The sequence below is a fragment of the Carcharodon carcharias genome, chromosome 9 (genome assembly GCF_017639515.1).
Source record: "Carcharodon carcharias isolate sCarCar2 chromosome 9, sCarCar2.pri, whole genome shotgun sequence".
In the NCBI taxonomy this organism is placed as follows: domain Eukaryota; kingdom Metazoa; phylum Chordata; class Chondrichthyes; order Lamniformes; family Lamnidae; genus Carcharodon; species Carcharodon carcharias.
Window position 1 is genome coordinate 11967268 of NC_054475.1, and position 27612 is coordinate 11994879.

Here is a 27612-nt window from a genome sequence, read left to right on the forward strand (position 1 = left end):
TGTCTGATCAGTCTGTTGACAGTGGGACATGTTTCCCATCATCGGACATCGGGAACCTCATTTTACTACATCCGCATATCACAAATGACCCCCTCCCCCCCACCGCTGGATCCTCCGCCCATGTTAGTGTGATTGCACACCAACGTGTTACACAACAGCATATACAAGGTGTGCATTTGGTGGCTGCACTTTGAGGGGGACTCGGAGGTGAGTGCACAGTAACGCTGCGCAGCGCTCGCCCGGGTCGCCTGTTGGACTTCAGGGTTGAGGGGTGTTGGTGGGCGGGGCAAGGGCTGCCCTGAGGTTGAGGGGACTTGGGGTGGGGGGAAAAGGACTGCCCTGCGTAGTGCACAAGCAGGTGCAGAGTGGGAGTGGGGGTGTAGGTGGAGGGAAGCGGCCACATGTTAGGGAAACCTTGTATAAAGTGACCATTCCTCTGCAGCTGAGACAGTTCAGACACAGCCACTTTGACATGTGTGGAGTTGGGCCTCTAGCTTATCTGCCCACTCGAGCAAAGCAGAGGCATCAAAGCGCCACCAACTGCTCCAGACCCTTTACCCCCTCGGGCGCAGACTGCAAACTAATGAGGGTTTTAGTGAACTACAGAACAGTTGGATGACTGGGCACATTGTACAATCTCCTCGCTAAAACTGGCCATGGAGCAGTCACTGGTGGAGGCGCTCATAGCCCCTTGCAATGTCATCATCCCGGTTTGGACCAGTCTCCCCTATGGTTCAAGCTAACAGGGCAGCCTTGCAGTGCGGGTTAGGAGAATGCCTGTGCCTGAGCTGAGAGCACAGCATGCAGTCCAATGGGCAAAGCTGCTGCCAGTCGGTCAGGTGGAGTGGGGCGGAGGTGGGTGGGGTTTCAGGCAGCCATGAAGTGCACGAAACTCTGGCCATCCAAGTGGTGGCCAGCGCTCTCTGGGATGCATTAAGAGGCCTTCAGACTTAACCAAGAGAGGTTCTTAGAACACCCAAGCTAACCCACGCATCTGTCTCTTTCATCCTGCAGGAGGAGTACATCAGGGGCATGGAGCCTGGTGAACTAGCTGTATACCTGATGGCAATGAAGACAATGGAGGAGAGAATAACTGAGGCTCCTGGCTGTGCAGAGGGAGAAGCAGCACTCTCTAGAAGAAGCAGCAGCTGGGGCTCCTGCACATACGGCTGAAGAGCCACAATGAGCCACCGATGGTTGGTGCCTAGCTAGACCCAGGGTCTATAGATGCCGCCTTTCATTCCTGCAGATGACCGAGAACCAGTGTCACCGACGACTGCGTATGTCTAGGGAACTGGTCGCTCACATCTGCCAGCTTCTGCAGGGTTTGGTGCCATGGGAACATGGAGGGCATCCACTGCCAGTGGCCGATGAAAGTGACTGTGGCACTCAATTTTTATGCCAGGGGCTCCTTTCAGGGCTCCACAGGTGACCATTGTGGGACATCACAAGCTTCCACCCACCAATGCATCCATGAGGTCACGGATGCCATCTTTGCGAGGGCACACAACTTCGTGCATTTCGCCCGGGACCAGGAGAGCCAGGATGCAAGAGTGATTGGATTTGCCCAGATCTCGGGTTTCCCACAGGTACAGGGTGTGATCGATTGCACTCGTGTGGTGCTTAGATCTTGGTCACAATGTGCGGTCAACTACATCAACCACCAAGAGCTTCCAATCACTGAATGTGCAGCTGGTGTGTGACCACCACAGCCATATCCTGCAGGCCTGCGCATTGTTTCCAGGGAGTGTGCACTTATCCTCCATTCTCAGTCGGTCACAGATCCCTGACATCTTCCAGCGTCCACAGAGGCTGCAGGGTTGGCTCCGCGGGGACAAGGGCTACCCACAGAGGCCGTGTCTGATGACACCCGTGTGGTGGCCTCAGACTGCAGCAGAGTGACGTTATAATAAGACTCATGCTGCAGCTCACAGCTTAGTGGAGCAGACCATCGGGATGTTGAAGATGTGGTTCCGGTGCCTGGACTGGTCTGGTGGAACCCTGCAATACAGTCCGCAGAGGGTGTCACAAATTTTCATTGTCTGCTGCGCCCTTTACAACCTGGCACTGCAAAGGGGAGAGGAGGTGACTGAGGAGGAGATGGGGGAGCTGGAGGTCTCCTCTACTTAGGAGGATGTTGATGGGGATGAGGGTGAGGAGATCCTGGGAGGGGACGATGACAGGGGTGAGGCCCTTGCACTGGCCAAATGAGAAAGGCTCGCTCGGGAGGCCCTCATAGCTGCTAGATTTGAGGAGGATGATGATGACAACAAGGCAGTGAGGTGACACCATGGATCCTCACATTGCATCTGTGAACGTTTGATTCCAGTCTGGCTCATGGCAGCATGAATACCCTCAGTGAGAATGTTCCTGTCATGGAGACACAGTGGAGGCCTTACTCTTCGCTCAGTTGCAGGAGGATGGTGATGATGTGCAGTGAGGACACTCCATAGATCTTCACAAAACCTCTGAGAATGTCTGACTCCTGTCTGGCCAAGGGCAGCTCGCTTGCGCTCCGTGATCAGGGTCATATCATAGAGACGCAGCCATGAAACTTCAAAAGCATCTGATCCTTTGCCTGCCTTCAGCACCTGAGCCCTTCAGGAGCACAGCATCACTGACTAGTGCTGAAGAGATTGGGGGCCAGCCCCACATTAAAGGTACTGAGAGCACACAGAGAGAATGAGAGAACTCTGGCATCTGCCCATGACATTCTGGCAGAAAGGTTTCACATCTGAGTGACATGAACACTGCTCATCAGAACAAGGAGCCATAGGCCGGGAGACGTTCTTGAAAGTTTATTTACAATAGTGAGCATTATGTACAAGTGATTAACTCCCACACCCTGGCTGTGCAACTAATTCTCCTTAACCTTCCCAACCCTACAGCTATGTCTTGGAGCTTCCCCAACATCCGCAGAGGAAGTGGAGGCAGCCTGCTGACTGCTAAGCCCTGTTTCTGATGACCTTAACGGGCGTCCTCTGAACGGCTGTGACTTGGAGGGCCCTGGCCTGCTTTCAGGGTCCTGCTGCGTGGCAGAGGTATCGCCCTCAGCCTGTGGAGCTGGAGCTGCTGGGGTCACAGGAAGAGGGGATTCAGGTGGGCTGGACACTCCGAGAGTCACCTGGATGGATGACCCCAGGGTGTGCACCTGCTGATCCTCCTCCTTATGGGTGCCCAAGGGCCCTGGTTGACTTCTTGAGGAGCAGGGGTAGCTGGAGTGAGGTCAAGCTGCCCTGCACCCCTCTCGCGTACACACTATTGGAGGCCAACTATGGCAGCAGCGATGGAGTTGAGCCCATGCAAGCAGTGCAAGAGCAAAGTCCTGGACCAAGGTCTCCATGGCAGCCGCCATCCTACCGGTGTTGGCCTTGGTGTGTTGGCATGATGGTGCTATCACCTCAAACTGAAGGCAGACAGACTCCTCCATTGTGCCTTACAATCTGAGGAGTGCAGCAAACATCCCTCCCTGAAGTTCCTGAGTTTGCCTTTGCAGCTCCAGCAACTGTGACATGACTGAGTCCAGAGGCTCATCATCTGACTTGGACTCAGCAAATTTCTGGCCTCCAGCAGTGCTCTGAGTGCTGGACTGTTTGACTCTGTGTGTGTGTGTGTGTGCGTGTGTGTTTGACTGTGTGTGTGTTTGTGTGAGACGGAGAGTGTTTGTGTGTGTGTGTGTGTGTGTATGTGTATGTGTGAGAGTGTGTACATGTGAGAGTGTGTATGTGTGAGTGTGTATGTGTGAGAGAGAGTGCCTGTGTAAGTGACTGTGTGTGTGAGTGTATCTGGTTGAACTTCCATAAAATCATCCACCTTCATCCTTACTTTAGCCCACCTGCTAATGAAACCCACATTCGCCTCTTTGACACCTCCAGATGTAATTATTCCAGTGCTCTCCTGTTGGGTCTCCCATTCCCTACTCTCAAAACCTTGAGCTTATTCAAAACTTCACTGTCCTTATCCTAACCCACATGATGTCCAGCTTGACCCGGGTGGTACCTGTATGTTGTGAACTGACCGCTGGATGGAAGTACGGACATTGTAGAAATTGCCCTCGGACAGCTTCTCTTATGTTCTTTTGATTTTCTTTGATAGAACGTTCTATTGGATCTGAAATACCAGCAGTCAGGCGTTACTACACTGATTTGAATAGTTATTCAGACATAACAGTGGGAACAAGGACCGATAACCAGATCGAATATTGGACATCTTTGATACTTGAGGAGTGATCTGCCCTGTAAATAAAACTATTGGCAAAGGCTTTAAAATCAGAGAAGCCTTGAATGGGGTCAAGCCAGAGTGAACATGTAGGAAGATTTAGGCCTGGGTTTTGAACTCGTGTGCGAACAGGAGTGGACGGGAAACGGTCCCACGATGGTCATCGGCCCCCGACCGCGATTTCAATTAACAGCGTGGAACGCGCCCGGACAAAGGCTCGGCACTGCCGATGGGGGCGGGGAGAGGGTGGGCGCTGAGACCTCACCGCGGGTGCTGGTGAGCACTTCCACTGAGCTCCCCAAAGGCAGACAGCGGCCTGAGGTGGGGGGATTGGGGGGTGCTGCTGGACTCCCACTGAATAAAAGAAAGCACAAAAACGCTGCACAAAGTGTCCGTGCAGCACAATCAAGCACCTGACCTCACATAAAAACGCCGTCCCCAGATATTTCTTTCTACTTTATATCCAAAAGGAGATTTCATCCCTGCCCTTGGATGAGGTTTCATCGAAAATGTAAAGGCCGCCCGGCCGATTGGCCCGTCCGCCAACTGTTAAGGGTCGGACAGGCCACGGAAAATCGCTGACGATTGGGGCCGTTAATGAGCTTAATTGTCGGCGGGCGCTCTTCCTACTGCCCCCTGCGTGTGCACCCGCCAAGCGAATTATCGCGCGAGTGAGTGATGATGTCGGGATGCTCGTCTGACATCATCTCGCACGATTTGATGCCGGTTCGAATCCGGGGGTTGGGGGAGGGGGCGCCAGCCTGCGGAACCATAAATTCTGCTCTTAATTTTTACTTTATGGCAAAGGAGATTGCAACAGATGCCAAAATGAAAGCAGATTTCACTTCTGAAGACCGGAAACATATACGTAGCTTACCAGAGTGATCACTCCTGTCTGAAGACCGGATCACTTTAGTGATCACTCCTGTCCGACACACGTGTGTGTGTGTGTGTGTGTGTGTCTGAGCGAGAGTGCTCTGTATTTGAATCTGTTTGTGTCTTTAATTGCCTGTGTTTATGAGTGTGTGTGTGTGTGTGTGTGTGTGTGTGTGTGTGTGTGGTGGGGGGGGGGTGGTTGGGTAGAAAGTCCAGTATGTTTGTGTTTGTGTGTGGAGTCCAAGTGACATTTTAACTCGCTCAAAACTCATTCACTTACAGAGCTAAAATAGGGCCCTATGTGCATGCGAGTGCATTTTCAAAGACGTGCTAAGATGTAAGGGAAAGGGGTTAACGCTGAGGCCCGTGTGTTTGATGTAAATATTTCCTGGAGCTCATCGTGAGTACTGACAAAACAGTGGAAGTGTGTTACAGCAGGAAAAAGGCACCATGCCCTGGCAGAGTAAGATAATACCGGATTCATACTTAGCTACCACAGGCTGATGGTGGTAAGACTGTGAGATAACCTTGCCTGTTCCCGAACACGGGGTACAATAATTTCCTCATTCAATCATGGCTGACTGGCAGTCTACGCCTCCAAAGTATTTTCTGTTGATTTCTCTCCTGCTTTCCTGACTGGACACCGATATACAATTTCATCATTCTAGCAATCCCCCGAAGTGACCTCTCCTGTGTGAGAATAGATAGTTGCCTGTTCAAGAATGATGGGAATCCTAGCCAAGTCTAATTTTGCCTTCACCCAATGTCATCACACATGGGCAGGATGCGCCTGTGTAGTGGCCTTGTTATGTGACCAATAATCCAGAGGACATGAGCTCAAATTCCACCATTGTCATACATAAAAGCAAAATACCATAGCCACACCTTTTATTTGGAGGAAGTGAGACAAGTTTAAGGAGAAATTGTTCAGTGAGAGACCAAGTTCAGCCAGACAGAGGAGAGTAGTGGTGGATGGGGATTGTTCAGGCCTCTGTTCAAGGAAGAGCCACCAAACCATCCCGGTGGGGGGTGGAGGTGTAGAGGGATTGGACACCCATGGTGAAGATGAGGCAGTTGGGGCCAGGGAACTGGAAATTGTTGGTATGATGTAGGGCATCAGAGGAATTGCGGATGTTGGTGGGAAGAGACTGAAGAAGGGGAGAGAGAATGGAGTCAAGATAGCAAGAAATTAGTTCCATGGGGCAGGAACAGGCTGACATGATCAGTCTACCAGGACAGTCTTGTTTGTGAATTTTGGGGAGGAGGTAGGAGCGGGCTGTCCGAGGTTGGGAGACTGAGGCTGGAAGCTGTGGAGGAAAGATCTCCAGAGAAGATGAGGTCAGTGACAGTCCTGGAAACAATGGCTTGATGTTCATTGATGGGGTCATGGTCCAGGGGGAGGTAGGAGGAAGTGTCTGAGAGTTGGCGCTCAGCCTCTGCGAGGTAGAAGTCAGTATGCCAGACAACAACAGCACCACCCTTGTCGGCAGGATGGATAACAAAGTCAGGGTTGGGCCTGAGAGAATGGAGTGTGGCAAGTTCAGAAGGAGACAGGTTAGAGTGGGTGAGAGGAGCAGAGAAATTGAGACGGCCGATGTCACGCTGACAGTTCTCAATGAAAAGGTCACGGGCAGGTAAGAGGCCAGTGGGAGGGGTCCAGGTGGAGGAAGAATACTGGAGGTGGGTGAAAGGATCTGTTGAAGAGGGGGAGGACTCCTGCCCAAAGAAGTGAGCACGGAGACAAAAGTGGCGGAAGAAGAGTTCAGCATCATGCTGAGCCCGAACCTGATGTATTTATTTTTATTCATTTGTTCATTGCTTTATCCCCTTTTTAATCCCCCCTTTTTATCCCATTTTCTATCATTTTTTCCACAACCACCGCCCCTCCCCTCCTCCCCACCCCCAATAGGGCCACCTGTTACTTGTTCCATGTTGTTCTTTCACAGAATGCCGATCCTTCTTCAGCTATTATCACATTCTGCTTCTTTACCTTCATTCCACTGTCAGCACCTGTTTTAGCCCTGACCGCTACCATTAACATTCCCTTTGTCTTTACGTCCATGACGTCTTTGTCAATCTCTCCTTTGCCCCCACCTATCGCTGGTCTTCTATCCAGCTTCACCTGCTCCACTCCCCTTAAACAGTATAAATTTCGTCAGATTTCTAGCTCTCTTTAGCCCTGAAGAAGGGTTATATGGACTTGAAACATTAACTCTGGTTCTCTCTGCACAGATTTTTAAAATATATTTGTTCACGGGACGTGGGCATCGCTGGCTAGGCCAGCATTTATTGCCCATCCCGAATTGCCCCTTGTTGGGCCTTTAAGAGTCAACCAGATGCTGTCAGACCTGCTGAGGTTTTCCAGCATTTTCTGTTTTTAATCCCACCATTGTCACTTTGGAAATTGGAATTTAGTTTACAAAACAGAAGTAAAAAAGAAAACCTGGAAATAGCTTGTCTGGTATCAGCAAAGGTGACCATGGAGACTGCCAGATAAAGCAGGAAAGGAAATCTGCTGTCCTTATGGAATCTGGCCTATACGTGTCCCCAGTCCCACACCAATGTGACTGATTCTTAACTGAAGTGCCCTCTCCAAGGCTAGGGATGGGCAATAGATGCTGGCCTTCCCCATATCCCGAGAATGAACCACTGGATAGTGATGAACTTTTTAAAATTTGTTTGCGGGATTTGGGTATTACTGGCAATGCCAGAATTTATTCCGCCATCCTTAATTGCCCTTGAGCAAGTGGTGATGAGCCACCTACAACTGAGGGGCTTGTTAGGCCCATTTCAGAGGGCAGTTAACAGTCAACCACATTGGTGTGGGTCTGGAGTTACGTGTAGGCCAGACCAGGTAAGAACGCAGGTTTCCTTTTTACGACCGTTCAGTAGTTTGCGGTCATCATTACTGATATTAGCTTTTCATTTTAATAAGATCATAATAAGATCATAAGAAATAGGAGCAGGAGTAGGCTATTTGGCTTGCTGAGTCTGCTCCACCTTTCAATAAGTTTGTGACCGAACTGATTGTGACCTTCACTCCACTTTTCTGCTGTTCCCCCATAACCTTTGATTCTCTGGTTAATCAAAAATCTGTCTCAGCCTTGCAAATATTCGGTGACCCAACCTCCACTGCTCTCTGTGGAAGACAATTCAAAGACTAATGATTGAATTCAAATTCCTTAGTTGCTGTGACGGGATGTGAACTCTTTTTTTTTATTCATCCACGGGATGTGGGCTTCGCTGGCTGGGCCAGCATTTATTGCCCATCCCTAGCTGCCCTTGAGAAGGTGATGGTGAGCTGCCTTCTTAAACCGCTGCAGTCCATGTGGTGTAGGTACACCCACAGTGCTGTTAGGGAGGGAGTTCCAGGATTTTGACCCAGCAACAGTGAAGGAACGGTGATATATTTCCAAGTCAGGATGGTGTGTGGCTTGGAGGGGAACTTCCAGGTGATGTTCCCATCTATCTGCTGCCCTTGTCCTTCTAGATGGTGGTGGTCATGGCTTTGGAAGGTGCTGTCTAAGGAGCCTTGGTGAATTCCTGCAGTACATCTTGTAGATGGTACACACTGCTGCTCCTGTGCGTCAGTGGTGGAGAGAGTGAATGATTGTGGATGTGGTGCCAATCAGGTGGGCTGCTTTGTCCTGGATGGTGTTGAGCTTCTTGAGTGTTGTGGGAGCTGCACTCATCCAGGCAAGTGGGGAGTATTCCATCACACTCCTGACTTGTGCCTTGTAGATGGTGGACAGGCTTTGGAGTGTCAGGAGATGAGTTACATGCCACAGAATTCCTAGCCTCTGACCTGCTCTTGCAGCCACAGTATTTATATGACTAGTCCAGTTTAGTTTCTGTTGTTGATAGTGGGGGATTCACTGATGGTAATGCCACTGAACATGAAGGGGTGATGTTAGATTCTCTCTTGTTGGAGATGGTCATTGCCTGACACTTGAACGGCGTGAATGTTACTTGCCACTTGCCAGCCCAAGCCTGGATATTGCCCAGGTCTTGCTGCATTTGGACATGGACTGTTTCAGTATCTGAGGAGTTGTGAATGGTGCTGCACATCCCCACTTCTGACCTTATGATGGAAGGAAGGTCATTGATGAAGCAGCTGAAAATGGTTGGGCCAAGGGCACTACCCTGAGGAACTCCTGCAGTGATGTCTTAGAGTTGAGATGATTGTCTCCAGAGCATTAGTCTGGGACCTCTGGATCTCTAGCCCAGTAACATTACCACTATTTGATCTGACTGAGGTCTTCCTCTTCCTTGTCCATGGGCTAATTGTACCATCCCTCCATTTCCTTGGCTCAGGTCAGCTGGCACAGTCTGAGTGCAGAGAAACCCTGAGGCTTTCTGAGTTCATTTGGCTCAATAACATGTAAACAACAAGTTAAGGGAATCGTCAACTATTACACTCCTATGCACCTTTGATATGTTAAACATGCTCCTCTCAGCTTTTGAATTGACTCTTGTTAATGGATTGTAACTATTAAAGATTTCCTCTTCTGTTACATGATTACCTAAACACTAAAAGGTTGGCTTGGGAAAAGCACGTAGCTGAGGTCAGGTGTTATGTCACTTGGAGAGACTGGCCAATCATTAATAGGCCATTGTATTGTGCTAATGTGAGTGCGCTGGGGATCGTATGGTTAAAATCAGGTGTTGCTTTGCTGTCGGATCCTGCAGACTGCTGTTTATCACCGTATTTATTGTGGGAGAATGAGAGAAAAAGGGTTTGAGAGTGATCGCAAGTGCGGGAAAGACAGGGAGTGAGAAAAGGTGGGCAGTGCGAGGGAGGCAGAGGGAATGTGAGAGTTGGAGAGACTGTGAAAGAGAACAAGCTAATGAGAGTGAAAGTGGTGATGTGTGTGAATGACATAGAGGGTGTGAGACCAGACTATGTGAGAGAGAATGAGAGAGAGTCTGAGACAGTGAGAAAAATGGAGCATGTGAAAGCACCATGAAAACACAAGGAATAGAAGCAGGAGTCAGTCATATGATTCGTCAAGGTCGTGCTGCCACTCAGTAAGATCATGGCTGATCTTTTACCTCAAATCCAATTTCTGGCCTGACTCCCATATCCATTAATTCCCATAGTCCCCAAAATCTATCCACCTCTGTCTTGAATATCCTCAATAGCTGAATAACACAGCCCTCTAGGGTTGAAAATTTCAAAAATTCAGCACCCTCTGCATGAATGTCTCCTTATCTCTGTCCTAAATGGTCATCTCCTTATCCTGAGACTATCCTGAATGTTCTAGATCCTCCAGCCAGGGGAAGCAGCCTCTCAGAGTCTATTGGTGTCAGTGTGGGTAATTTTATTTTGGGTAGTTAATGAAATTCTAATGGGTTTATAATGGTCAGCGGAAATGACCCAGCATGTGTGAGAGAGGCAACAATGAGAGGAGGGTGGTGTGTTGTGTGTGAGAAGGAGTGTCAGGCTGAACTAGTGTGTAAGAGATGGAGAAAGCACATGAGAGATGGATAGGGTGTGTGGGAGACAGAAATAGGATCACAGTAAGAGGAGTTGGCGAGGGAATGTGTGTTGTGAGCCAGTGAACCATAACTACATTTTTAAAAGAGACTGATTCTCCAATACTAAAATTGGAAGTGTGTAAGTTGGCTATCATTGAAGTGTGGAGGTTTATCCCAATTAATTACTCTGTTCTTTCTCCACAGTTTCCCTGCTAAAGAATCTGAAACATGCAAACATTGTCACTCTGCATGACATCATTCACACTGACCGCTCACTCACCCTTGTCTTTGAATACTTGGTAAGACATCAAACTGGGAAAACTCCCGCGCAATCTTTCTTTTCATTCTAAAATAAGTTTTCTTTTGAAGTTCTGTCCTCAATACTGTGTCAGTTTTGCACCAGTGTCTCATCAAACACTCCCAGAGAAGGTACTACACAAGTTAGATACAAGGCAAAAATTCCTCTACACTGTCCCCCTCAAACACTCCCAGGACAGGTACAGCACGTGGTTAGATACAAAGTAAAGCTCCCTCTACACTGACCCCATCAAACACTCCCAGGACAGATACAGCACGGGGTTAGATACAGAGTAAAGCTCCCTCTACACCGTCCACATAAAACACTCCTGGGACAGGTACAGCACAGGGCTAGATACAGAGTAAAGCTCCTGTATACTGTGTCAGTCTTGGTTCAGTGAGTGACACTCTTGCCTCTGAGTCAGAAGGGTGTGGGTTCAAGCTTGACTATGGAGACTCACGTAGATAATCTAAGCAGTTCGTCCTGATGGAGTGCTGCCCTGTTGGAGGACCCACCTTTCAGATGAGATGTTTAAACAAAGCCACTCTCAAGTGAATGTAAAAGACCACATGCCACCATTTATAAGATGAGCAGGAGATTCATTCCTCCTTCAATATCTCTAAATTACCTGATCATTATCACATTACTGTTTGAGGGAGCTTGCTCTGTGCAAATTAGCTGCCAGTATTCCTACATTATAACAGTAATTACATTTCAAAAGTACTTAATTGGTTGGAAATTTCTTTGGGACTTCGTGAGGTTGTGAGAAGTGCTGTAGAAACATAAATCTTTGTTTGAATTAACCTTCCAAAAGTGAATTTTTAGGGGGGTGTGGGAGTTGCAGAACTGACCTCCCACCACTAGATGACAGAATATCCGTTTGTTTTGCAGGACAGTGACCTGAAGCAGTACATGGACAATTGCGGGAACATCATGAGCATGTACAATGTCAAGGTGAGAGGAATTTCCAGTTGCTTGTTTTAGGCACTGAAAAGAGTTCAAGATAGAGAGCAGAGCTCAAGATTCTGTTCGACAAAGTTTACCTCTAGGATGTCGGGTTGCTGATTCTGGTTGGATCTATTCCTGGAGGCTCCATCACATGAACTCCCCCTGTGAATTACCCCAGTCCCCAAACACTCACCATTGGTCCATATTTGGACATTCCAAACCAGTTGGAGAAGGAACAGACTCCGTCACCTGACAAGGTTAATCTTGACTGTCACTGAGATCTCTAATATTTTGATCATTATTTTTAAAAAACTCTTTCATTGGATGTGGGTGTCGCTGGCAATTAAAGGCTAGCATTTGTTGCCCATCCATAAGTGAATGGCTTGCTTGGCCAATTCAGAGAGCGATCAACTACATTGCTGTGGGTCTGGAGTTACATGTAGACCAGACTAGGTAAGGACGACAGATTTCCTTCCCACTAAGGGCATTAGTGAACCAGAAGGGTTTTTATGACAATCGGTGATAGTTTCATGGTCACCATGACTGAAACTAGTTTTCAATTCCATAATTATTAGTCAAGTGAATTTAAATTCCACCAGCTGCCATGAAGCCATGTCCTCAGAACATTAGCCTGGGCCTCTGGATTACTAGCCCAGTGACTTTACCACTATGATGCCACCATTCCCCCCACCCCAGAACCAATGAGAGTGTTTGAAGGAAATTAAATGAATAAAAATTTTTATAATGCCCCCTATGCTTGCAGCAAAGTCCTGGAAATTGACTGTCAATTCATGGAGAACCTGGGAACATTCTAGTTGAACCCAAACGTTTGTTCTTTTTTATGAAGCAGCTGAGTTACTGAGCAACCTGGCTTGGAAATTTCCAAAATGTTGACAAGGCACCAAAAGTCCATTTGCTTTGAAGTAGATTTCTATTTTCTCCCCACTCAGGCTGAGCCTCGTGATCTGGCAGCGATAATTGGAATTAATGTTTAATGAAATTTCATCTTCAGTAAAGCAGATTTTCAAAACTCAAAGCCTCACTCAGTCCCACCCCCGAGTTGTGTCTTTATCCAGGTCTCAGTAATGCAATAATGTGATGCCCTTTGTGCTGCAAATGTTGCTCTAAAATATTCCAGGATTGTTAGCTAATCCTGTTGAGCTAATACATGACAAATCGACATGCGTTTGCTTAAATAATTAATTGGAGCGAACAATTGTACAGTTTTTGAAGGAAAGAAATAAGGAAACGATCTTCCGTAACTTGCAGCTTTTCTATGATATTATTATGTTTCTGTAGATTAGCCTGGGCCAAATCCTGTTCATTTCTCACTTCTGCCCTTGCTGACCAACACTGACCTGGGTCCAACGTTGTCCAGATTTTAAAATTTTCATCTGCTTTCAAATCTCTACAAAAGATTGGAATGGACCAGATCACAACACTTCCTAAATGGCATAAAAACAGAAAATGCTGGAAATACATTTTCTGATGAAAGGTCATCGACCTGAGCTGTTAACTCTGTTTCTCTCTCCACAGAAGCTGTCTGGCCTGCTGAGTTTTTCTGGCATTCTCTGGTGTTATTTCAAATTTCCAGCACCCGCAGGAGTTTACCTTTGTTCTTTCCAAATGGTAGATGCTGGGTACATGGTTGGAGTTGTCGATTTTAAAATTCCCACCCTTGTTTTCAAATCCCCCCCCTCATTCGTCTCACCCCTCCCTAGCTCTGTAATCTCTACCAGCAGCATAACCTACCAAGCTTCACTGAATTTTGGTCCTGTTTTCCATTGCTCCAATATTGGCGGCTCTACCTTCAGCTGCCTGGGCACTGACCCCTGGAGTTTCACCCCTAAACCTCTCCACTTTGCTACCTCTTTCTCATCCTTTAAGATACTCCTTAAAACCCACCTCTTTGACCAGGCTTTCGATAACCTGTCCTAATATCTCCTTCTGTACTTAGTGACAAATTTTGTTTGGTTATGTTCCCGTGAAGTGCCTTGGGACATTTTACTATGTTAAGAGGGCTGTACAAAGTCAAATTATTGTAATAGATACACAAACACATTACCATGGGTGAGAAGATGCTACAAGAGGCTTCTTGTTGTGGAAGATGAATCTACAAATGGTTTTGCTAAGATTTTTACGACATTAATTTTCCCTTTCCTGCATTATTTTAAAATTTATTTTCAGTATTTTGCCCTCATTCCTCCCATATGAGAGACGGGGCTTGATTTTCAATCTGCGATCAGGAACCCGATGTCTGAACTATTTCCTGGGCCTCATCCTGCACAGCATCTGAATTATTCACGAGTCACAATCTTCAAATGTGAGCTCAGCACACAATGAGTAGCACCGAGTGTTACCGGGTGGGGGGGGGGGTGGTGTGGGTGGCGGGAGCTGCCTGCAGAACACGGGCATCAAAGGCAGACAGCAGCCATGATGGAGCCTGCCACTTGATTGCAGCAGAAAGCAACCAGCACCTTGGAGGGCCAGCAGCCTCGCCCAGCACAAAAGTAGCCAAATGGCATAAATGAGAAGTATGGTGCCCAATCGGGTAGAAAACCCTCAAGTGCCAAAATTTCTCTTATTAAAAAAAAAATCACTTTATTCTTCCCAGCATTGCATCGACAGTTGTGCATTAGTATGCATCAGACTGTTCTGACTCAGCAATTTACGAATTGGAAATTGACTTTTGGCTCCCCCCCCCCTTTCCAGTTAACGAGCTCCTCAAGGAGCTCAACAGGCTGTTAATTATAGGTGAACGAGTTACCTACTCCAACCACCTTCCCGCCCTCACTTTGAAAATTTCAGTGCATCGCAGAGGTGTTGGGACACTGACACACCATCTGGGAGCGCTATCTTCAAAGCAAGCCTGCTCCTGTTCTCACTCGCAAGAGCTGTTGGAAAATCCGAGCCAGGATCTCACAGGCTAAAGCTGACCTTTGCTACTTTATGGAGGAGGCCATTGCTCCCAGGTCACCCCATGTGCTGGCAAACTGTTTGTTGGACCTCAGGAGACATCGTGATCCTGTGCAACCACTGAGAGGAAACTGTAAGGACAGCTTTCCCCACTGTCTCCCTAACCAAGGAACGATGTAATCAACTGTAGTATTGCTTGGATGAGATCAGCAGAAGGAATCTAACCTCTGGCCTCATTGTTCTAAATGTCTCTTTTAGAAGCTCCCTCTGACCCACTCAGTTGTATCAAAGTCACCACAAAGTCAATAAAAAGGAATGAAACCGGACAGACCACCCGGCACCAACCCAGGCCCCAGAAACAATAATCGCAAACTCACCCCTGTTGACCCTGCAACGTCCTCCTTAACACCTGGGGGCTTGTGCCAAAGTTGGGAGAGCTGTCTCACAGACTAGTCAAGCAGCAGCCTGACATAGCCTTCCTCACAGAATCATACCTTATAGATAATGTCCCACTCATAACCATCACCATCCCTGGGTATGTCCTGTCCCATCGGCACAGTGATATACAGTCGGGAGGGAGTTGCCCTGAGAGACCTCAACATCGAAGCCGGAGACATGAAGTCTCATGGCATCAGGTCAAACATGGGCAACGAAATCTCCTGCTGATTACCACGTACTACCCTCCCTCAGCTGATCAATCAGTGCTCCTCCATGTTGAACACCACTTGGAAGAAGCATTGAAGGTGGCAAAGGTGCAGATTGTACTCTGGGTGGGGGAATTCAATGTCCATCACCAAGAGTGGCTCGGTAGCACCACTACAGCTAGCTGGTCCTAAATGACATCGCTGCTAGACTGGGTCTGTGGCAGGTGGTGAGGGAACCAACAAGAGGGAAAAATGTACTTGACCTCATCCTCACCAACCTGCCTGCCGCAGATACACCTGTCCATGACAGTATCAGGAAGAGTGACCACCACACAAAGTCGTTGTGGAGACAAAGTCCCTCTTTCATATTGAGGATACTCTCCATCGTGTTTTGTGGCACTATCACTGTGTTAAGTAGGATAGATTTCAAACAGATCTAGCAACTCAAGACTGGGCAATCATGAGGCGCTGTGGGCCAATGGCAGCAGTAGAATTATACTCAACCACAACCTGTGACCTCATGGCCCGGCATATCCCCCACTCCACCATTATCATCAAGCCAGGGGATCAACCCTGGTTCAATGAAAAGTGCAGGAGGGCATGCCAGGAACAGCACCAGGCATGCCTAAAAATGAGGTGTCAACCTGATGAAGCTACAACACAGGACTACTTGCATGCCAAACAACTTAAGCAGCAAGTGATAAACAGAGCTAAGCAATCCCACAATCAACAGATCAGACCTAAGCTCTGCAGTCCTGCCACATCCAGTCACGAATGTGGTGGACAATTAAATAACTCACTGGAGGAGGAGGCTCCACAAATATCCCCACCCTCAATGATGGAGATGCCCAGCACATCAGTGCAAATGATAAGGCTGAAGCAATTGCTACAATCTTCAGCCAGAAGTATCGAGTGGATGATCCGTCCCAGACTCTACTGGAGGCCCCCAGCATCACAGATGCTAGTCCCCAGCCAATTCAATTCACTCCACGTGATATCAAGAAATGGCTGAAGGCACTGGATACTGCAAAGACAATGGGCCCTGACAATATTCTGGCAATTGTACTGAAGACTTGTGCTCCAGAACTTGCTGCTCCTCTAGTCAAGCTGTTCCAGTACAGCTACAACACTGGCATCTACCCGGCCATGTGGAAATGTCCTGTACACAAAAAGCAGGACAAATCCAACCTGGCCAATTACTGCCCCATCGGTTTACTCTCGATCATCAGTGAAGTAATGGAAGGGGTCATCAACAGTGCTATCAAGCAGCACTTGCTTAGCAATAACCTGCTTACTGATGCTCAGTTAGTGTTCCACTAAGCCCTCTCAGCTTCTGCCTCATTGCAGCCTTAGTTCAAACATGGACAAAAGAGCAGAACTCTGGTGGTAAGGTGAGAGTGACTGCCCTTGACATCAGGGCAGCATTTGACCGAGTGCGGCATCAAGGAGCCCTAGCGAAACTGGAGTCAATGTGAATCAGGGGAAAACTCTCCACTGGTTGGAGTCATACCTAGTACAAAGGAAGATGGTTGTGGTTGTTGGAGGTCAGTCATCTCAGCTCCAGGACATCACTGCAGGAGTTCCTCAGGGTAGTGTCCTCGGCCCAACCACCTTCAGCTGCTTCATCAATGACCTTCCTTCCATCATAAGGTCAGAAGTGGGGTTGTTCGCTTGGGCTGACAAGTGGCAAGTAACTGGCAAATGCCAGGCAATGTCCATCTCCAACAAGAGAGAATCTAACCATGGCCCCTTGACATTTTTTAGCATTACCATCAATGAATCCCCCACTATCAACATTCTCGGGGTTACCATTGACCAGAAGCTGAACTGCACTAACCACATAAATACTGTGGCTATAAGAGCAGGTCAGAGGTTAAGAGTCCTGCATCCCTTGACTCCCTAAAGCTTGTCCACCATCTACAATGCACAAGTCAGGAATGTGAAGGAATACTCTCCACTTGCCTGGATGAGTGCAGCTCCCACAACACTCAAGGAGCTCAACACCATCCTGGACAAAGCAGCCTGCTTGATTAGCACCACATCCACAAACATTCACTCCCTCCACCACCGAGGAACTATGGCAGCAGTGTCTACCATCTACAAGATGCACTGCAGGAATTCACCAAGGCTCCTTAGGCAGCACCTTCCAAACCCTTGACCACGACCATCTAGAAGGACTAGGGCAGCAGACACATGGGAACACCACCACCTGGAGGTCCCCCTCCAAGTCCCTCGCCATCCTTACATGGAAATATATCGCCGTTCCCTCACTGTCACTGGGTCAAAATCCTGGAACTCCCTCCCTAACAGCACTGTGGGTGTACCTACACCACAGGGACTGCAGTGGTTCAAGAAGGCAGCTCGCCACCCACCTTCTCAAGGGCAATTAGTTATGGGCAATAAATGCTGGCTCAGCCAGTGAAGTCCTCATCCCACGAATGAATAAAAAATAAGCAGCTCTACCTCTAACCCCATCTGAGATTTTCATGTTGAAAACATCTCGTTCTTTCTCTCCCCTTGTGATTTTAAAAAGGATTTGATTATTAGAAAGGACTGGACATTTTGAAAGAAAATGTGTATGGAGGGAAGACAAGGACATGACAGTGGAATTCTGCTGTAGAGTGACACAGAGGGGTTGTAGCCACATCTTGCTTTGTGACATAATGAAACTGGGTTGCGGGGTGGGGGTGGGGGGGAGGAGGGAGTCCAAAACTAGGGGCCGTAAACCTAAATTAAATCCAAGAAGGAATTCAGGGAAAAAAAAACTTCTTTGCCTGGAGAGTGGTGAGAATGTGGAACTCGCCACCATGTAGAGTAGTTGAGGCGAATAGCATGGATACATTCAAAGGGAAGCTAGATAATCACATGAGGGAGAAAGCAATGGGAGGATATGCTGATGGGGTGAGATGAGTCTGGTGGGAGGAGACTTATGTGGAGCATAAACATCAGTATTGACCAGATGGGCCGAATGGTCCGATTCTGTGCTGTAATCTGTGACCCAATTCTTCTATGGAAGAATCAAGGGAAACTTAAATCCAGTTTAATATTCATACGATGCAGCTGCTGTTCAAAGAGTGTTCAAAGCACCTGTTTGAGGTGACTGGCCCCTTTTAAATGACACTGAAATTGTGGTCCTTTGTTGTAAATAGGATTCTGACTGCCATTTTAGGTTGGAACTAGTTTGGAACCTGCACCTTATGCACCCTGAACAATTCCACAATGCCATGAAACTTGGAGAGACTTTGAAGACCAAATATAATTTTAATTTAATTTATTTTAGTTTAAATGATATAATTATAATTGGGACCTCAGAGAAGCCCTGGTGCCGAAAATAATCTGTTGGCATAACAGATGCAATTCTGTCCCCCAGATCATGTAATCTCCTGCCCAACTTCTGCAATTTATTTTGGTGCACCACTCGATCATGCCTCAGAGGCTTCAGTGCAGGTGAGATAAACCAGGATCACCTACATTGTCTAATTCACCAAGGCTCCTTCGTCAGCACCTTCCAAACCCAAGACCACTACCAGCTGGAAGGACAAGGGCAGCAGATAGTTGGGAACACCACCATCTGGATGTTCCCCTCCAAGTAACTCACCATTCTCACTTGGCAATATATCGATGTTCCTTCCCACATGGAATGTGGGGATTAATCATCACCCTCCCCCACCATCTCCCCTGCCTGGTCCCACTGGCCAAAAGTCAAAATTGACCCCATAGAGATTTTAAGAAGGGGTGGTAGGATAATATGTTTATTATAATTTTAGCGCAGAAACAAAATGAAAGAAAGCAGTGTGATTGTGAAATGATGCTTCTTTTGATATAGATATTCATGTTCCAACTATTGAGAGGATTGGCCTATTGCCACAAGAGGAAAGTTCTACATCGAGACCTGAAGCCACAGAACCTGCTCATCAACGAACGAGGAGAATTAAAATTAGCTGATTTCGGTGAGTCTTTTTTTCCATCTTCTTTCAAGATAGTATTCTCTTTTTTATGTTTTGTCCATATCATTAAACCAAGAGATTAAGACCAAGAGTGGGCGAATGCAGAGTTGGGAAATTCCCTATCTTTCCTGTGGCAGCTACACTTGAAAGCAGGATATTCACTCAGGGTGTAGCTGGTAGTGACTGTATCTGGCTAAGGAGATGGAATCAAAGGCTAGGCTTGCAGTGTATTGGTTATCAATGGGTGGAAAGCCTTACCCACTGCATGGGAGTGTCCCAGAGAGTGCCCCCGGCCTGTGTGCACAGGTTAGTATTGTAGAGATTGCCAAGGCGAGACGCTTTATGGGAAAAGCTAAGTGAAGGTCCATAGAGCAGGGCATCACTAAGTTTGTAAAGAACGATAGCTGGAATCCAAAGGTTAAATTATGATGAGAGATGATAGGATAGATGAAGAAAAACTATTTCTGCTGCTTGGGGAGTCTAAGACTAAGAGGGCATAGCCTAAAAATTGCAGCCAGACCTTTACAGGAGTGAACTTAGAAAACACTTCTACGAGGAAAGGATGGCAGACATTTGGAGCTCTCTTAGCTATGCTGGGTAAATTATCAATTTTTAATCTGAGATTGATAGATATTTGTTAACAAAAGGTATTAGGAGATATGGGGCAAAGACAAAGTATATGGAGTTAAGTCACAGATCAGCCATGGTCTCATTGGCTGGTGGTAGTGGCTGTCGGGTTAAATAGCCTTACTCTGTTCCGATAGGTGAAATTTTAATTCATTCACACATCGCCCACTTCCACAAAGTTGAAATTGGGCCTTATTATTGAGTTCCTCTTGGAGACGTTGGGTCAGCTCAGGACAGAGAGACTAGATGAGACTAAATTTGGGTCTTATATGCTTGTAGGTGGAAGAAGGAAAGGAAAACTGAAGGATGTTCAGGAAATGTCCATAGATTAGCTGTGTTCAGATCCTGGCAATTCACTTCAGCAAGGAAACATTGACCTCAGAGGGGCTGCAGCACAGATTTACAAGGCTGATACTGGAACTAAAAATGTTAAATAATGGGAACATCGTCCCAAGAGTTTGGCTTATATTCTCTCATCTATAGAAGATTAAAGGGTGATTTGATTGAAGTATAAGATGACGAAAGGAGTTGATAGGCTAGAAAGGAAGAAACTTTGATGGGAGAGTCCAGAACAAGGGGGAAAATAACCTTAAAATTAGAGACAGGCAGTTCAGGTGTGGTGTCAGAAAGCACTTCCTCACACATAGCGTAATGGAAATCTGGAAGTCTCTGTCCTGAAAGCTGTTGATGCTGAGGGTCAATTGAAAAATTCAAAACTGAAATTATTATGTCTTTGTTATGTAAGAGCATTAAAGGAATAGAGAACTACAGCAGGTAGTTGGAGTTAAGATCCAGATCAACCATGACCTAACTGAATATGGAATAGGCTTGAGAGGTTGACTGTCCTTTCTCATATTGTTATGTCTTCTTGGTAACTATTGTTAGTCTTCTCGGGGAAGAATTCGAACAGAAAGAAGAGTGTGATGAGCTTTCATTTCAAACAGGAAGGGTATTTAGGATGACATATCTGAAACCTGTGAAGAAAAAGAGATAAAACTTCAGAGGATTAGACTGACCAGGATTTCTTCTTTTTCTTGAGTTCCCTGCATGAAGACAGCTCCTTAGTGATTATTCACCAAACCACCAATCAGCGCCAAAGTGCAATGATTTTTAACTATGGGTAGGTGAGGAGGCTGACCCAACCGGAACAATTAACTAACAAGGGAGTCAAAGGTTATTGGGGGTAGGTGGAATGTGGAATTGAGGCCGCAATCAGATCAGCCATGATGGCGGAGCAGGCTCGAGGGGCTGAATGGCCTACTCCTGCTCCTAATTTGTATTTTGTATATGATGGATGTAGACGGATGAACATGCACTTCCCCTCTTATACTCTTATCTTTAAAATCCAACCTGAATCTGTCTGGGTGGAGAAAATGGTCAAGGATCATAACTCAGTATGTCTTGGTATCTTTTTAACAGTTTAGTGTACCACCAATAACTTACAAACATTCATAACCTGCTCCCTTCAAGATAAATTAATACTTACAAACCCTGTTTCTGGAGCTTCTGAATAGCACCCATCCTGCTGATTACTCAGAGGAGCATGTTTCCATGTATGTGGTTGATCAATCCCACCTGCAGTTAACTCTGCAAGTCGCCGCCTCTGTCTCTAAACACGCATTTCTCAAAGTGCAAAAATCACACCTGTGACAAAGCTTGACACAAAACCCTCTTTTGGTTGTACCACCTTAAATCTTGCAACAACCCCACATCCTGGGTTCGTGAATAGTTTATCAACGTATGAGGTGCTTTGATGGGGAAGACTCTGGCTTATCAGCATCACCAAGTTGATGAAGAGGTTTAGCCCTAATGAAACAGTTTTTGGGATCAGCATTTCCAAGAGATTTGAATGTCCACTCAGACATACTGGAACTCACAGCTCATTAGCTTGTAAGCGATATTTGTGGCTCTACATTTGGCCACAGGAGTTCAATGGTCGAGATAAGTCACTTAATTCTGGATAAACGCAGCCCAGTGTGTGGTCTGATTGCACCTGCCATCTCTTGACTAGTGTGTTCATGAAGCCACTTCATTTTGCCTCTGTTTCATTTCAAAGATTTTTTTAAATTCCAGTCCCAAAGCCTTGTGGAATCCTGGGATGTAAAACTTGGCCAATTTCTGACAACTGTCCATTGCAAACAACCTTTATTTTCAGTACCATCGCTTGAGCTTTAAATTTTGGTTCCCTTTTAGTTGAATGCCTTCTTGCTGAAGAACTGGTTACATGGGGATTGAATCCTGTGCTGTTAGCGTTAATCCACATGCTAACCATCTAGCCAACTGAGCTAATCGGCCCCCACTGACCAGGATAGTGTTAGTAAAATAGGAACAAAGAGTTGAGGACTAGACTTGAGTGAAAGGTCACCTATCACATGCCAACATTTCTCACCTGTGCCAATATAGGTCATTGTAGAATGCGCCAATAGTTAGCGACTGGAGATGGCCACTGTTGTTGATGTAAATTGTAAACAAGCAATATGTTTGAATGTCAGCTTGTAATCTGTATAGATGGTTACTGTGGAGAAAGTAATTTGGGTTGTAATGCAAACCAGTACCACAGTGTGTGCAAAGAAGTTAGAGGATTGGCTATTGAGTACAATACCAGTAGATTGATAACCAAGAAGCTAAGACAAACTGTAGTCGATGGTACCTTCCAAATCTACAACCTCCACCACCTAGAAGGGTAAGGAAGCAAGCACATGGGAACATCACCACCTCCAAGTTCATTTGGAAAAAAATTGCCTTTCCTGGGTCAAATCCTTAGCGCTCCCTACCTAACAGTACTCTGGGAGAACCTTCACCACATGGACTGCAGTGGTTCAAGAAGGTAGCAGCTCAGTACCACCTTCTTAAGGGGCAATTAGGGATGGACAGTAAATGCTGGGCTTGCCGGCAACACCCACATCCCAAGGATGAATTAGCTTAATTCCCCCATTGTTTTTTATTCACGCATGGGGGTGAGAATTGCTGGTTAGGCCAACATTTATTGCTGAGTTCTTGAACCATCGCAGTCCATGTGGTGTAGGTTCAGGAAATTTCAGAGTCAACCACATTGCTGTGGGTCTAGAGTCACATGTAGGCCAGACCAGGTGAAGATGGCAGATTTCCTTCTCTCAAGGACATTAGTGAGCCAGATGGGTTTTTATGACAGTCAACAATGGTTTCCTGGTCAGCATTAGGCTTCTAATCCCAGGTTTTTATTGAACTCAAATTCCACTATCTGCCATGGTGGGATTCAAACCCCAGTCCTCAGAGCATTACCCTGGGTCTCTGAATCACCAGTGACAATACCACTACGCCATTGCTTCCCCAAATACTCTGCTGTGGGAATAAATACCCAAATAAAGCTAAACCTTATCCTATGGGGGAAGAGGGGGGGTGGGGTTGGGGGGGCAGGGGTTAAGCAGGAAGGAGAACCATCCCTGGTGAATCCTTCTGGTGGTTAATATGGAGCGGAATTAATGGACACTGGCAGGTTAACCTCCTTATCCCATAATATTTATAACCTTATCAAGATTTAATCAAGAAAAAGAAACTGTATATGGTGGATGGACTGTGAGATTCAGTAACAAGTACAATTACCACATTCAAACAGAATTAACTGTTTCCCTTTCAGGTCTGGCTAGAGCAAAATCTGTTCCCACAAAAACCTATTCAAACGAGGTAGTAACCTTATGGTACCGACCCCCAGATGTCCTCATGGGATCCACGGAATACTCGACACAAATCGACATGTGGTGAGTGATTAGCAGAAAATAAAAATACTTACATCTCTTCCAAACCACCAGATTTTACTGACAAGGCATTTTCAGTAATCAATGGGATAAGATCAATACCTGTGCAGATAACAGACATTAATTCAATTCCTTTCTATCAAAGACTCACATTTATATAGCACCTTTCACCACATCCCAAAGTGTTTTACAGCCAAAGTATGTTTTTGAAAGTAGAGTTCGTGTTGTAATGTAGGAAATATGACAGCCTATTTGCACACAGCAAACTCCCACAAACTGCAATGAGATAGTCACCAGATAAATTGCTTTGAGTGATGTTGATAGATGGATAATTAATGGCCTGGATCCTCGGGATAACTCTACTCTTCTGCAAAATAGTGCCATGCGATCTTTCACATCTACCTCAGAGATAGAATGTCTCATCTGAAAGACAGCATTTCCAACAGTGCAGCATTCCTCAATACTACACTGGGAGTGTCAGCCTACATTTGTATGTTCAAGCCCCTCCAGAGTAAGACTTGAACCCACAATCTGCTGACTCAGATACCCATGAGCTAGTTAACGACACTTAACTGTGTTGGTGTCTCAAGACCTAAACACAGGACCCGTTCCCCCCTCCCCCAATTCACTGCACTGTATTTTGTATATGAGACACAGTGAAAGACGTGGCTGGATTGTACTAACACAACTGACCAGATGATGTTAGCTTGGAATAAATTGCCCTTTTTGTTAGGGTACATAGGGACATAGGAACAGGATATTCACTCCACCATGTTGGTCAGCTATTCAGTTAGATCCTGGTTGAACTGTATCTTAGCTCCAGCTACACACTTTTGTTCCCTTAATACCCTTGCCTAACATAAATACATTAATCTGAATTTTGAAAAGTTCAGCTGATCTCCAGCTTCAACAGCTAGTTTTTGTGTGGGGGGGTGTGGGGAGATGGGGAGAGAGTTTCAGATTTACACTACCCTTTGAGTGAAGAAATGCCTCCTGACATCATCCCCTCAAAGGCCTGTTTTTAATCTTTATGCCTCCTTGTTCTGGGCTTTCCACCAGAGGAAAAAGTTTCTCTCTATCCACTCTGACAAATCAGAGGAGCTAGTTCACCATCTCCATAGGCAATTTTTTTTTTTTTACATTTGTTCACGGGATGTGGATGTCGCTGGCAATGCCAACATTTATTGCCCATCCCTAATTGCCTTTGAGAAGAAAGCGATGAGCCACCTTCTTGAATCTCTGCAGTTTACGTGATGTGGGTACACCCACAGTGCTGTTAGGAAGGGAGTTCCTAACCCAGCCTCTGTGAAGGAACGGCGATATATTTCCAAGTCAGGATGGTGTGTGAGCTGGAGGAGAACTTGCAGGTGGTGGTGTTCTCATCTATCTGCTGCCCTTGCTCTTCTAGGTGGTAGAGGTTGTCGGCTTGGAAGGTGCTGTTGAAGGAGCATTGGTGAGTTGCTGGGCTGATACTGCTGCCACTGTGCACCGGCGGTGGAGGAAGTGAATGTTTAAATTGGTGGATGGGGTGCCGTTCAAGCGGGCTGCTTTGTCCTGGCTGGTGTCGAGCTTCTTAAGTGTTGTTGGGGCTGTACTCATCCAGGCAATTGGAGAGTATTGGATCAAAGTCCTGACTTGTGCCTTGTAGATGGTGGAGAGGCTTTGGGGAGTGAGGAGAAGAGTTACTCACCACAGAATTCATAATCTCTGATCTGCTTTTGTAGCCACAATAATTATATGGCTGGTCCAGTTCAGCGTCTAGTCAATGATAACCCCCTAGGATGTTAATTGTGGGAATTCAGTGATGGTAATGCCATTGAACATCAAGGGGAGATAGCTGAATTCTTTCCTGTTGGAGATGGTCATTGCCTGGCACATTGTGGCACTAATATTACTTGCCACTATTGGTCTAAGCCTGAATGTTGTCCAGGTCTTGCCACATATGGGCATAGACTGCTTAACTTTGAGGAGTTGCGAACGGTGATGAACATTGTGCAGTCATCAGCAAACTCCACCACTTCTGGTCTTATGTTGGAGGGAATGTCATGCTGATGCAGCTAAAGATGGTTGGGCCAGAACACAACCCTGAGGAACTCGACACTCTCCAGCCTTCCAGCCTCAACGTCGAGTTCAACAAAGTCAAATCATAACCTCTGCCTTCTTTTTGTTTCATGCTTCTTTATTTTTGCTGGTTCGTTCCTTTCTCATTTCTTTCTTTATTCCTTCACTTTGCGTTCGGACAGCTGCTATCCAGCCATTCATACCTCATCTGGACATACCTTTTGTTTCTTTATCTGCCCCGTTACCACTCCCTTCGGCTTTTTTTTTACCATGAAGCCTTTGGTCATTTAATTTGTCCTGCCCTCCAGCCTATCACAGACCTGTCCTTTTGTCCACCCCTCTTCCTCTTTCACCTGCTCAAAGCCTATTACATCTTATCTCTCCTCAGTTCTGATGAAAGGTCATTGACCTGAAACTCTGTTTCTCCCCACAGCTGCTGCCTGACCTGCTGAGTAATTCCAGCATTTTCTGCTTTTAATTCTTATGTCAGAGACCGGGTTACTGAGCACCTGTTTACAGATAGCTGTTCTCCAAAAGGTTAGGTTTGTCACACTTGTTAGTCTTCATGAAATTTACAGCAACTTGAATGTTTACTTCACATAGCGTGGCACAATATTACAGCCCTGATCTTTTTAATTTCTAAGTTATTTTGCACAGTTACAGTGACAGAGGGGGCACAATGCTTTTGGTATTATCAACAGCATGGCACTGCTTAGTGTGTTGTAAATCAGCACTGTGGGTGTACCTACACCACATGGACTGCAGTGGTTCAAGAAGGCAGCTCACCACCACCTTCTCAAGGGCAACTAGGGATGGGCAATAAATGCTGGCCCAGCTAGTGAAGCCCACATCCAGTGGATGAATTTTAAAAAAAAAATCCCTGAAATCCATGCAGTATTAACCTATACAGTCTTTTGGTAGTACAAAGCTTGAGTGTTGCTGAAAAAAAGAGACATTTTTTGTCAAAGCTTTTCACCATGCACTCATCAGGACGAGTCGCAAGAAAATGCCAATGTTAGGGGAAACAATGCATTATACTATAAATTGGTTGGCAAGTGGACTCTGATTGATAGAGGTATTGCCATGGAGAATGCACCATCTGATTGTGACTGACAGATAACTGCCAAGCATTGTTTGAAATTTAAACCAGGCAGCTTGACTCTGATTGGTCAAGATATTGCCCTGGAGAACGAACCATATGACCAATATGTAGGCCGTACGTCCCAAAGACTGACGAACCATATCAAACAGCATGTCCCTTTCACTTTTCGCAATGGGCAAAGTACGGACCATACCCACCAGCCTGTGCTTGCAAAACTCAAAACACAGTGTCCAACATTAGATGTGACTCCGCAATTGGACAACATTTGCTAAATAATCGTCTGTGTGCTAAGAATTATGCTGACAACCAATTTAAGATTGGCAGTTGGGTTCGCAGTTTGGCACATTTGCGAGTACTGGAAGCTACATACGTTAATACACAGGGCCCTGTTCTTTGCAGACAGAAAGAGCATGTACACTCATTGTGTCTGTTACTGCTAAACAAAATATGTGACAGCCATTTGCTGGTTCATTCCCCAGGGCAATGACTTGACCAATCAGAGTCAAGCTGCCTGGTTTAAATTTCAAACAATGCTTGGCAGTTAATTGTTAGTCACCATCAACTGGTACATTCTCCATGGCAACGCCTCTACTAATCAGAGTTCACTTGCCAACCAATCAGCACACTCTTCTTATATAGTATAAACATGTTGTTTTGCCTGACATTGGTATTTTCTTGCTAATTGTCCTGATGAGTGCAAGACTAAAAGCTTCTGCAAAAAATACCCCTTTTTCCAGCAATAGTCAATATTAACCTACTGTAA

The 27612-nt window shown here is 46.3% G+C and overlaps 1 protein-coding gene across 1 annotated transcript in view; it reads left to right on the forward strand.

Annotated features, from left to right (window-relative positions):
- Positions 1-27612, forward strand: part of LOC121282090 (cyclin-dependent kinase 18-like) — a 159256-nt gene that overhangs the window by 65972 nt on the left and 65672 nt on the right. The window contains exons 7-10 of the mRNA XM_041195549.1: positions 10777-10871; positions 11762-11824; positions 19205-19328; positions 23569-23689. Coding sequence (XP_041051483.1) covers positions 10777-10871; positions 11762-11824; positions 19205-19328; positions 23569-23689 — 403 coding nt within the window. The remainder of the gene's footprint in view (positions 1-10776; positions 10872-11761; positions 11825-19204; positions 19329-23568; positions 23690-27612) is intronic.